This window comes from Propithecus coquereli, unplaced genomic scaffold (assembly GCF_000956105.1).
Source record: "Propithecus coquereli isolate 6110/MARCELLA unplaced genomic scaffold, Pcoq_1.0 Scaffold202, whole genome shotgun sequence".
NCBI classification, from domain to species: domain Eukaryota; kingdom Metazoa; phylum Chordata; class Mammalia; order Primates; family Indriidae; genus Propithecus; species Propithecus coquereli.
The window spans coordinates 748,966-761,561 of NW_012145190.1; the positions used below are offsets into that span (position 1 = coordinate 748,966).

At 37.8% G+C, this 12,596-nt stretch overlaps 1 protein-coding gene across 1 annotated transcript in view; it reads right to left on the reverse strand.

Annotated features, from left to right (window-relative positions):
* Positions 1-8,799: 8,799 nt before the first annotated feature.
* The window catches only part of MS4A2 (membrane-spanning 4-domains, subfamily A, member 2), a 6,013-nt gene continuing 2,216 nt past the window's right edge, over positions 8,800-12,596 (reverse strand). Inside the window, exons 4-7 of the mRNA XM_012643851.1 lie at positions 10,888-10,944; positions 10,196-10,354; positions 9,739-9,837; positions 8,800-8,898 (exon numbers count right to left, since the gene is read on the reverse strand). Coding sequence (XP_012499305.1) covers positions 8,800-8,898; positions 9,739-9,837; positions 10,196-10,354; positions 10,888-10,944 — 414 coding nt within the window. The remainder of the gene's footprint in view (positions 8,899-9,738; positions 9,838-10,195; positions 10,355-10,887; positions 10,945-12,596) is intronic.

The window sequence follows — 12,596 nt, forward strand, 5'->3', positions numbered from 1 at the left end:
CCCTCCTCCCTGCCCCTTCTGAAGCTGTGGCACTGATTGTATTCATTGTCAGGCTTCCTCAAAACTGAACGAGAACAAAACACATCAAATTCTGTAAACTACACACCACTATCTCTTATGAATAGTGATCCAAATCTCTCTCTTTTCATCTCTCTCTCTCTTTCTCTCTCTCTCTCTATATATATATAATGTAATATTAAAATAAAGTTTATATCCCTCCTATATTACTTTTAAAAACATATATTTTACATTTTTCTGCTTCAAATTTTTCCAAAATGATTCTAGAATAAGATGATTTAATAAATATCATGTAAATTCTAGAGTAGGAATGAAATGACCAAGAACTTTGGAGGACTTACTTGCCCTTTGGTTAGTTTTAGGCTGCTTTTTAAACATTAGCTCAGCTGATCCTCCCAGAGGCCTAAGAGGCAGCTATTATTCTTTTATATAGAGAGAAACTGAGACATAGGTAACAGAAATAGAAAGTAAGTTTGCTAGAATTACAAGTTCAGCTTTTTTTTTTTTCAAATTTAAACCCTCTATCTTTTATTCCATTTAATTTGGGAAAGAACTAACACTTGTTTAGTTAGCAAATTTTAGGACAATTGCATTTTATTAAAACAGAGTGTAAGAGAAGTCTTAGGAGCTTAAGTCATGTCCCCAAGTACTTGAAATTATTTATTAGGACGGAGTATCTTTCCTCCCAACTCTGCACTGGTTAAGCCAGAAAGTTGGAGTCTGATTGGGGTGTTCTCTACAGCAGTACAGGAAAGGGCAGGTATCAGGGCACCTTGTATCTACATCTTGTGCAGATACAAATCCCTTCATTTCCATGAGCCAAGTGGCCACTAAAGAAGCATGTCAGTGAATCACTTCATTGCTTCTCAACTCTGAAAGCACTTCTGTGAAAAACAACAGAATTCCTTCAAGCATCTCTCCATTAAAGAGGACAAGATGGTGAGCTTTCTAGTAGCAGGTGGAAGAGGGACATTGCAGGAGCAAAGGCGTCCTACAGTTACTGCCAGGGCCACAGGCTCAGAACGTGATCCATTGCAACCTCACTGTCTCCCTCTGGCCACCTTCTTGACATGGAAGCCAGAGGCCTGCATGGCCAGCTGTCTGCTAATTCCCTTGGCAAACCTCATATAACCTGCACACAGCCTCGTGTGCCTGGAGGGTCACACGTGGAGCCGTCGTTCTTTCTGCAGGCCCTGGGCACTCTGAAGGGCCTCTGCCCCAACTTACACCCACACTCCCACTGTGCACCTATGGCACCTATGGTCACCTGCTCCCTGTCTGCACTCTGGTGGATTGTGTATTACTTGTCCAGCAACTGCAGATCAGTCCCAGCCTGTTTAAGCCAACAATTCCTCTTCTGTCAGGTAGCTGAACTATACTCTCTTCAGTGAAGTCTGAACCCCTTCCAAGTTTGTCATTCATTGAGTTATCTTTCCCAGCCTTAGGGTAACACATAGAGTTTCCTTATGTGGTATAATTACCCTTTCATTCTTGTTAATAATTTATTATATTAAATGTACCCTATTCAACCTACTGCAGGTTTTTGATTTGTCTCAGACTGCTACAGATAGTAACATGATAAGGCGCTTTATATGGACCCCACCAAGAGAGCTTCTCCCCAATTAGAGGAACCCCAGCAGAAAAGTTACTTATTTCATCTTGATAGGTTAGTGATTAAATTCCAAATGTTTTCAGAATATGAGGAAAAATATTTACATCCCAAACTATGAATAAAGAGAGGGTAAAAAATGAAGCATAAGATTGTACAAGAAACAGGAGTTTCCATGTCTTATCGCATTGCGACTGAGAAAGGAAGAGAGGCCAGACAGATAATGTTGTTTTTCAGAGTGGTTCCTCTTTTTGGAAAAATCTACAGGGCCACATTTTCCCATGCAGGAAATGGAATTATCTTCAACGCCATCACTGTGAATGTACAGAACCAACATTTAACAATAACTGGAAGTAAACATTTTATATTTAGTGAGCCTGCCTACTCTCCAAGATGCAAAGATTGGGCCAGACATTATTTGTAGGACTATAGATCCACAAATATAGCTGAACATTTTCACAAAGACATGGGAGAAAGACGATCTTGAACTGACAGCCTATAGTTTTTCCTTCCACGCATACTACACCCTCAGTGTCGGTAATGGAGAGTCACCTCTAGTGACAGAAAACTGCTCCCCCCGAAAACCCGCCGCAACCCAAAACTCCCCCCTCCCGGCAAAAGCAAGTATCAGTTAACTCATTGATAGTTGGAAGTGAATGTATATATGGGTCAATTCCAAGCATTTAATAACCCAGATATGTGCAAAACCTGTTCCAGGATAAGTTTACTTCTGATTAAATTTTACTTTGGGGTTATGTGTCTTAGTTCCAGCACAAAGTAGGTAGTAATTGTTCATGTTCCCACCCTTGAAAGTCCCTAATATCAGACTTTTATTCTTATATCTTACTGGTGACTTTAAAAGACATCTCAGATTTTATTTAACTGCTTTTTCCAGGCAAACATGCAAAGGGCAAAAGCAGCACTGTATTCAGGGAATCCCCTTATCTGGTGGAAAATGCTCAGTTCTCTTTCTTTCAGGTGAAAGGGCAGCTTCTACATAGGACTCTGCAAAATCCCAAAGATGTTTCCAACAATACTACAGGTTCAGTATATGCTCTCACTAAAATAAGAATCACTTCCTAAAGCATATTGTTGACTTCAGCACTAAAAACTCATTTTCCAATTGCAGTATTTCTCAGCCATAGTTAATAAAGCACCCTCCTCCCTGCCCCTTCTGAAGCTGTGGCACTGATTGTATTCATTGTCAGGCTTCCTCAAAACTGAACGAGAACAAAACACATCAAATTCTGTTCTCAGCTATTTTCCTCCTAGTGTGTGAGAGTAACAAATGGAAAGCCACGCATATGAGGTGTTTGAACTTTCAACTGGGAGATCCTCCATCTCTAGTGTTGACGGCAGAGGTTATATTTTAAGCTATACTCCTGGGTTTTTAGTAACATATGCAAGAGGCATGAAGCCCAAGGTCAGAGTGTCAAAGGACAGTGAAATTTGACTGAGCCACAGTGCTCTGATGGGGACGTGTCTCATTATGCCACGCTGAGGTAGGGTTATTCAAATGACCAGAGAGATATATTACAAAATCTCTGCTGTGTCTCCCATTGAACTTTACTAATTGAGACACACAGTACAGTTCTGATATCCAGGGGAAATACTTACTAGACCAATGATCAATTTTTTTCAGCAGCAATGGATAGTGCTATAAAGAACTGGACAAAGAAAAAATATGTTTGAGGCCTAGAGACCATCCCATTTATGTTAGTTTGCTAGGGCTCCATAACAAAATACCACAGACTGAGTGGCTTCACCAACAGAAATTTATTTTCTCGCAGTTCTGGAGGATAGAAGCCTGAGATCAAGCAGGATTGGTTTCTTTTGAGGGCCCTGAGGGAAGAGTCTGCTCCAGGCCTCTCTTCTTGACTCATAAAGGGCCATTTTTTTCTCTGTGTCTTCACATGATATGTCTGTTGGACGTGTCTGTGTCCTAATCTCCTCTTCTTATCAGAACGTCACTCATATTGGATTAAGGTCCACTCTAATAATTTCATTTTAATTTAATTACCTCTTTAAAGACCTTATCTTTGAATATGTCACATTCTGAGGTACTGGGGGTTAGGATTCAACATATGAATTTTGGTTCCCCACAATTCAGTCTATAATACCACTGGAAGCAAAAGTCTTCATTCTGTAATAATACCCTAAGAGAATCAAGTGTGTACTCACCATATGCAGAGAACCGCATCCTCCCTTTGGAGAGGAATTTTAATAGAAGTGGATACCTTCCATCTGCTACAAACTCTAGCAGAAGGATCTAAGATACCAGGCAATACTAAACATCTGGAAATAGGTGATTCCAGGGGCTGGAGTGTGGGGCTGATAGAGATGTAGTTCTTGTGTCTAGGTTTTTTGAAAAACTGGTTCCTTGGAGATAATTACTCAGAACTATACCGCCAATTAACACTACATGTTTTTTATCTCAAGAACAAATGAACAATCACTTGGGAGACAGGATTCATTTATTACATACCTCCCATGGCTAAGAGAGGCAGTAAAGTCAAGTAAGAAGACCGCAGACATCAAGCTGGCCTAGGTTTAAATCCTATTATAGCTCTATAATCTACTGGCTAAATGGCCTTGGGCAAATTGTTCCTATTCTTGCTGTGTAAAGAAGCTTAGAGCGTTAATAAAAGAGGCATTGCTTACCTCAAAATTTTGCTTCATGGATTAAAATGAAATAACACAAGTTAAACTTCCAGCAGAAGGCTAGAGACATAATAGAAATTCAATTAATTTTGACCTTATTCTCTTTCTTACTCTTCCATAAGATTTAGAATTCCAGTTCAACTTTTCCATGTAATTGTTGATTTCCCATGACACTTTCCCATGCTGGAGGTACTCTTCCTCTAAGTTCTAACAGCATGTTCTATTTGCACAAGTAGATCTTTCTCTCTCCCTATCTGAACATGAACTCCTGAAGGGCAAGATTCATAGCATATTCACATCTTCTATTCTGTGTCGCAGCAAAATGTCTGAAATCAGGGCATCATCCCTTGTTTAGATCTATTGCCATTATTCATAGAATCTTGTTAGATAAAATATCAATTTATTTACAATGGAAAAACACGGAGGCACAGTTGTCTATGATAGGACAATTGTCTCTTTAAAAAAAAAAGTCATTGAAAAATACTATACCATGTGAGCAAAATGCCATACCATGTATTATAAGAAACCATTCCTAACACTCTCACATAGACTAATTGTCAGCCCTCCTTCTGCCCAGCCTACATCTATCCCCAGTACAGGCCAGATTCCAATCCAAAAGTGTTTTATGGGACCCTCAAAGAACAAGAACAGGAAATGAGCTCTTCTGTCTGGCACCAAAAATTGACTTTGGCTTTCTCTATTCCTTGCATTTGATACGGATTGAGGTTTTTGTTCTGTGTTTTTCCACCAGTTTGTTCCTTGTAGGCAGACATGATAGGTTAAGATTGTTCTCATTGATGAAGAAAGTTGACATGTTTTTAAAGGTTTCCCCAAACTCACCTGATAGCCTTTTCCCCACAGCCTATCACCAGCTACTCTCTGCTATTTTAAGACCAAGACAACATCATCTTGTAATATATATCTTTTGCAGTTCAATTTACTGGAAATATTCTATGTGAAAGCTACTAATAATTACCTTTTCTGATCTCTCTTGGGGTGTTAAACCCACACTGTCGCCAACCAGAATTAAGGGATAGGTGGATATTGTCAAAGGCTCCTGAGAAGTTGAGACAGTGTCTCTTTTCCCAATTTCAAATTCAGGATTAGGCGTCAATATCTATGAATAAAAAAACATGTTCCATTCACCATTTCAGGAACTTGGTTGGCTACATGACCATTGAGCATACATGATGTATTTAAAGTAGTTATATTCAATATCTCCATTTAAGAAATAAAAGAAAAATAAAACTAAGATAAAATAAAATGGTTGCCCAAGATCACAGAGATAATATCTAACATAGCTACTACACTTTGCTTCTGGGTATATTATATTCCAGAGTCTACATTCTAAACAATCCATGCTCCCCAATTTTGTTCAACAAAGCCCTATGCAGAGAGTCCCAGACAGAAGCTGTTTAGAGACAAATGTTGGCCCACTTTACTGTTTGTAGAGTGAACAGATGTTTTCCAGTGGAGGGAAATACTCATGGAACACAGATGGCTACTGTCAATGGACTCTCACACTCTTGAATATATAAACCTACCCTGACACTCTAAACTAAACTACAATTATGAATATGTACCCAGTTTTATCAGTTGTTTTCATACACAGATCCATACCTCATACATTGGGAATTATTTGGGCAATTTTATTTCTAAGACAATTTTTATAAAAATGCTTTTGATTAGCTTCTGTCAGTGAGATCCAGAAAAAATAATATTGTTCCAGGTGTCCTGCTAGACCAGGCAGCTATTTACCCAAAGTAGAGAGCTGTTTCTTTGAAAATATGTGTATCAAACAGCTCTGATGGCTGTTGTTATCCCAACCACAAACTTAGTAATTATGATTACCAAAAATCCTAAATATCAAAAATCACAGAATATGAAAACAGAAAGATCAGTTGGGAAACTTTTGTTCCAAATTTCTCATTTTCAGATGGAAAACCTGAGGTCCACAGAAGAAATGACTTTCTCAAGTTCACATAGCATAGCAAATAAATTAAAGTCAAGGCTAACTTATGAAATATGACTCAAGCTCCAGTTTCCTTTCAACTCTACTCCATCATTTATTGACAAGAGGTGGCTGGTGATTGTCTTTACAGTCTGTTTTCTGTCTATGGGGTTGCTTTGTAGAACATCGTATTTGACAAAGGGTTGATGAAAAGGAAGACTCCAGAAACTGTTCTTGGTCCTTGGCATCATGTAATTGATGCTTTGTTTCCCCATTATCCTTGAACAGTCCCTCAACCTCATATATAAACACAAACACAGGCAAGAAACCAAGTGAGATGATTCCAATTTATTATACAAATACTGATAATTAAAAATACATAAGGATCACAAGCACACTAATAATTGATGATACTATGCTGCATCATTGAATAGATTAGCTATGGTGCAAGAAATTAAGGCTATAAAAAGAGGTATAATATACAATTGCAAAGATAGACTGGATCTACTTCCAGAGGTGCTAGTAGGCCAACTTTAGGAATCTAGACATGAATACATGTGTTATAGAAATGATATGATTAACTATGTATGACCAAGAATGGAGATGCAGCTTAGTGAACTATGCAGTAAAAGGTTATGTTTTTTTATTCTGCTGTCGAATTTGTAGGAACAAAATTTTATTTTAGAAAACTGAAAATGGAAAACCTGAGGTCCTGAAGTTAAAGCACAGTGTGTCTCCAAATCACTTCTTGTGTGATTGGTGTTTTCACTTTCATAGTCTAGGGAAATTAACATCTACCTGTCACCTTTTAATTTTGACATCCTAAATACATGAAATGTAACTAATTATTTTATTAATTAATTGTGACTAATTCCTCCAAGCTGATTTTTCAGTCCCTCCAACTGGACTCTTCTACTTGGACATGAAATATTTTTTTCCTTCTCTTAAAAACAGCAAACAGCAACAAAATCATTTTGCTTAGCTTGATTTTTCTTCACTGCCTTCAATTCACAATCTACTATGTTATTTCTCACATATACCCCGATTCTCTCTCTCTAAATGTCTTTGCGAATATTTGATTCATTTACTCATCACCATACATACCCCTGTATGGAATTCCTCTGCCCCTGAGCATTTGTTTACTGTTGCTATTTTCCTTGCCTCATCTCCACGCCTTACCTGGACTTGATTTATTTCTGTGGACTCTTCTCTTGCCCAAGCCAATACTTTCTCTGTGGTTAATTATTTTCTGTTTATCTAATCTTTCTCTACTTCAGGCTACTGTTTCACAGTTCCCTTTTCTGACTAATGCTTGTGTCTGCCATTCTAGATTTTATCTTTACTTTTTCCCTCTGATTATAGACATGTGAGGTTTAACTTCTGTCTCAAAGTAATTCTCTCAGAGTGCTAACTTGCTTCATTTAGTAATGATCTCTCTTGCAATGACACTAAACCTCTGTCACCAAATTTTATCTTTACCAGAACTCTGTAGTGGCTGCCATCGGGCCCTCTCCTATTGCGTTTCCCTTTGTCTCCTCAAAATGAAAGTCTAAGACCAAGCTTAATTTAGGTCTCTCTGTAGTCTTATTCCACCATTCATATTTCTGACATTCTATTATTTTTTCAGCATTACCAGGTGTTCTCCTTTGATCTTAGACTCAAACTCTTAATGTATTCGTCAATCAATTGCTTGTCTAACTTTATCCCTTAACTTACTAACAAAATCTACCAATTACTCTGTTTCTACATGTTTTAGATATGACCATTCTCCTCCATTCTTATTGACTTCATTTCAGCTGAGGTCTTTATTAATTTGTTCTTCTTTTATCACAAATGTTTCATTAAATTATCTCTCCATTTATAGTTTTTACCTACCCACATCACCAGATAACGGGTAATTTAATGAAACTCCCCACTACCTATGCATCAATCTGCAAACATTATTGAACAATACCATGCCAGTGAATTTGCAGGTGATTTTGGAAATATACAGATTTTTATAAAACTTTGTGTCTTTGTAAAAATATATTATCATTGAGGGGTTGTAAAATATTTACATATAGAAAGTTATATATAGTGTAAGATATACATATGTGCATACGGGTGGGTGTGGGTGGGTGGGTGCATATCATGCCCAACTGTAGCTATATTGTAAACTCTAAAAAGAACTAACAACTAAGTATTATTAAACTATAAAATTTTAACTCAACTCTCAACCAGGCTTCTTTTTTTCGCTATATGCACAGTTGTAGACACAGTAAAATCTTGCTTATTGTATGTTGACTTCCCAGAAAGGATGGGTGTGAGATCATAATATAAAACAAGAAAAATAGGAATCTGAAATTAAAAAAATAGGAATTTATCATATCTACAAATGGGGGAGCATATTTAAGTGAACAGAAGCAACGAAAACAAAATATTGTCATCTGGGGAATAAATCTAATGTAAGATTGGCAGGAAATTGTGGAGAGAATAGAAATGCTTCCAGTAACCCCTTAAACAAAGACCTTGGCTTTCTGGACCCTTGGCTGTGAATCTGAATGTTCTAGACACATGATTCTTATGAATCAGTGGGAGGAGACTCTTCCACTGTCTCTTCCAACACACTGTAAATAGGTGAATATATGTTTAATTCTTCATAAAGACGATCTTCTGGAACCTGATAAGGCAAAAATCATTCCACATCAGCCACCAAGAATTTTCCAGCACTAGAAGACTTGTTCAAGAGGCTTATCTCAGCCCCTTGTGTCTTTCTGAATCTCACACTCTTCCCATTACACTCTAATCATTCCCTCCATCTCCAGAAAACTAGACTGGCGGGCCAAGAGGGCCCAAAAGAAATTATATCAGTTGATGAAAAGTTGGTGAGATTATTCTTTAGTGTATTTGCTGTCTTTGTCTTTGGAGGAGGGTGATTTAAAAAGGTGTCCAGACTTGAATGCTTCAGGAATGTGGACAGATGGAGAGAGCGTTTCACTCGTCAGGTGTGAATAAGTAAGTGTGTGTGTATCAGGCGCTGGTGATTCTCCTCAAGGGTGTAAGGGAGGGCGGAGGCAAGTGGAAATGCAGTTGGTCATCATAAATGAGGAAGGAAAGAAAGTTGAAGCTTTAGAGCAAGTGGGAAGGGAAAAGTCAGGGGGCAAAAAAGGGAGAGAGCAGGAACAAATCTATTCTGGGGCAGAAAATAAGGCCAGATACCTGTGTGGTTCCACCACATGCTGCCTCGTACATTCATCTCTCATGCTCAACACATTTCAGGGCATCTGCATTTTCTAAAATTACAAAGATCCTCTTTTCCTAACCCTCAGTCAGGGGGATAGATTATGACATTTGTGCTGCTTATGAGTGTAAAACACGAGATTTGGAAACCAAAATAATGAAACTTGGAGAAACAATTTTCTGTAAGAAATGTTCCAGAAAATCCAGGCCATATTTTGAAGGGATAAAGGTCAAATTCTTTAGCCTGCCATTTAGGATTTGTTATCAGGCCCCCACCTACCTTACTTCTTCTGAGTTCTTCTCCAACCCCATATACCGTGAGTGACACTGCACTGCAGAACCCCAGAATGGTGAGAAACAGTATCATCATCACAATTTCCTGTTGGACAACAACCAACAACCAAAAAGGTAATTAGAGTCACATGATAGGTGCCTCAAAAGTTTACTCCTTATAGTAGCCCCTGCTTTTATCTCTCCTTGCATGATCAGTCCTTATAAAGTAAAAATACATGGGAAAACCAGATGGTTGCTCACAGCAGATAACTCCAACCTCGAGGAATTTGGCTGGGGTAGAGGGAACAGGCAACCGGCATCTCCCTGGACTGCATGAACCTACAGGGCACTATACTTCTGTGATGAAGACTACAAAAAAAGGATAGTGTTCATGGTAAAGGAAAACAGGGCTTTTTACTTAGATTAGGACCCCAAATCTTAGCCATCCCACAAGAAATACATACAGTGGAAAAAGAAGCCACAAAGCAGTTGTCAGGGTCAAAAACCTCTTCGCAACTGTAGTCAACATAAGACACGCTGTTCTTTAGGTTGATGATCAGGTAGACAATTCCTGTTCCCCCAGCTATACTGCTGCCAGCGTTTGCCCCCAGGCGTCCTCTCACCTGATGGTAAAGAAGAACACTCAGACCTGGGGGCACGTTCAGTAAAGCTACCTGGGTTTTGGGCCTGAGTGCATCCAGTAAACTCTGCATTTGCTCAAAATTTAGGTTAGAAAGAGAACTCTTGAAAACGTATTCATTGTTTAATAAGAGTATATTACTTTCTTGCTGGACTGCATTCAGGAACCACGTGGACACCCATGGTCTCTCCTCAAACAGTCTCCTTATAATTGAAAACAAATCCTTTTTTTGATCATGTGCATATACCTACAAGGACAATGCCTATGTGAGGATTTTTTAAAATAAGGGTTTAGGTAATTAAACTTCATTGCATGTCAAATGATACAATTTATGTTTCTAATGATTATATCCAACTTCCGTTGCAAAAAGTCTTCCAACCCAAAATAGATTGAAAAAAAATCATATATCCACATTCACTAATAATATAGGAGATGAAGAAATGTCTCTCTCAAGACTCCTAAATTTCTATTATTCTTAGCTTCTCAAGGATGGACAAAGACAGAATTTCAACTCACCAGATATGCTGCATTTTTCCTTTCAGATATAATTGACAAAAATCCAGAAACAGCAAACTGTTTAAAAGGGAGAGGGGAAAATACAGTGAGTCTCTCTTCTTCAACATTTCACCCCATTCCCCAAATATTTTGGGTACCTGTAAAGCTATCCATTAATGTCCCCTGTGAGCCCAATATTCCTTATTCTTATTTCCTGCACAGTGCTTCTCAAAATTACATATATATATGAATTATGTGAAAATCTTGTTAAAATGTGGATTAGTATTCATTAGGTCCTAGATGAAGCCTGAGATCCTTCATTTATACCCGGCCCCCAGGTGATGCTACCCCTGACAGCCCTTGGGTCATTCCCGGAGTAGCACGGTCCAGCAGCAACTGGTACGTGGCTCTTTCATTCTGCTACTCTCATTCTAGTATAATCGTTTTCTTTGTATGTGCACCCTCTGTGTTAGACTGTCCATTCCTATAGGCAAGAATTCCATTTGCAGCGTATATATCCCCAGAGTCTAAAAATCTATTATTAACAGACAGACATGTAGTGATCATGGAAATGTACATGATGAAAGATTTGGCAAAAACGTAAGTCCAATAGAACAAATTCAAAACAATCTCTTAAAGACTCAGATTGCATGATGTGTTGAGAGACACCTAATAAGCTAAGTGGTTGGAATGAACAGACAGTAGAGAGAAGTTTCAAATACAATATGGTAAAAGCATAAGGAGAGTCCTAAACAAGTGATCTGAGCGCTAAGTGTTTAGCAGAGTGTCAAGCTGATGTGATATATTTTAGAGTTAAAATGTATTCTTTTGAATACAGTATTGATACAAAAAAAAACATGGGTAATCACAAAATAATTATGCAGAGTGAAGGAAAACGGATGGTAAGGAGAACATGCTGTATAATTCTATCTATGTAAAGCTCTAGAAAATGCAAGTTAATTTATATTAATAGAAAGCATATCAGTGGTTTCTTGAGGATGGGAAGACAAAGAGTGGAGGGAGGGAAGCAGGCAGGAGTTACAAAGTAGCACAGGGAAATGTTTGAGGATGATGGATATGTTCATTTACATTGATGTGGTAATGTTCCTATGTGTGTATATATGTGGCAAAAATTATCAAATTGTACACTGTAAATATTTGCAATTTATTTTATGTCAATTGTACTTTAAAAAGCTATATATCCTCGTGATCTCAATCAGCCATCTATTTTCCAGACAGTACAATGATTAAAAGAGAAACACTAAGGAAGCACCTAAAAAGAGTTTCTAGGGCATAGAAATTCACCAAATACCTGTTGACCTTGTTTTTCTCCCCTTGTCAATCTCTTTAACCTCCCTTCGTGAAGATAACTTTTTAAATTATTATTTGTAATTGATAGATAAAATTATATGTACTTACCATGTAACTTTACTAATGAATAGTATTAAGGATATTTTCCTGGTATTACATTCTGAAAGTTTAAGTTCAATTTCTATTAGATAAATGTCCCTTGGCCAAGTCATTTAAATTTTATTAGTTTCAGGTTTCTCGTCTAATAAAACTGTGGGCTAAATGCTTAACCTACAGTTAATTATAGCAAGAATCCTTTGTTGTTGTTAATGAGCATGTATATGTAAAGAATTATAAATATTATCTTAATACTGGAGATAAACAACTGGCTAGATCTGAGTAAGAGAAAATCTATGTTCAGTGCGATTTCAGAGACAATT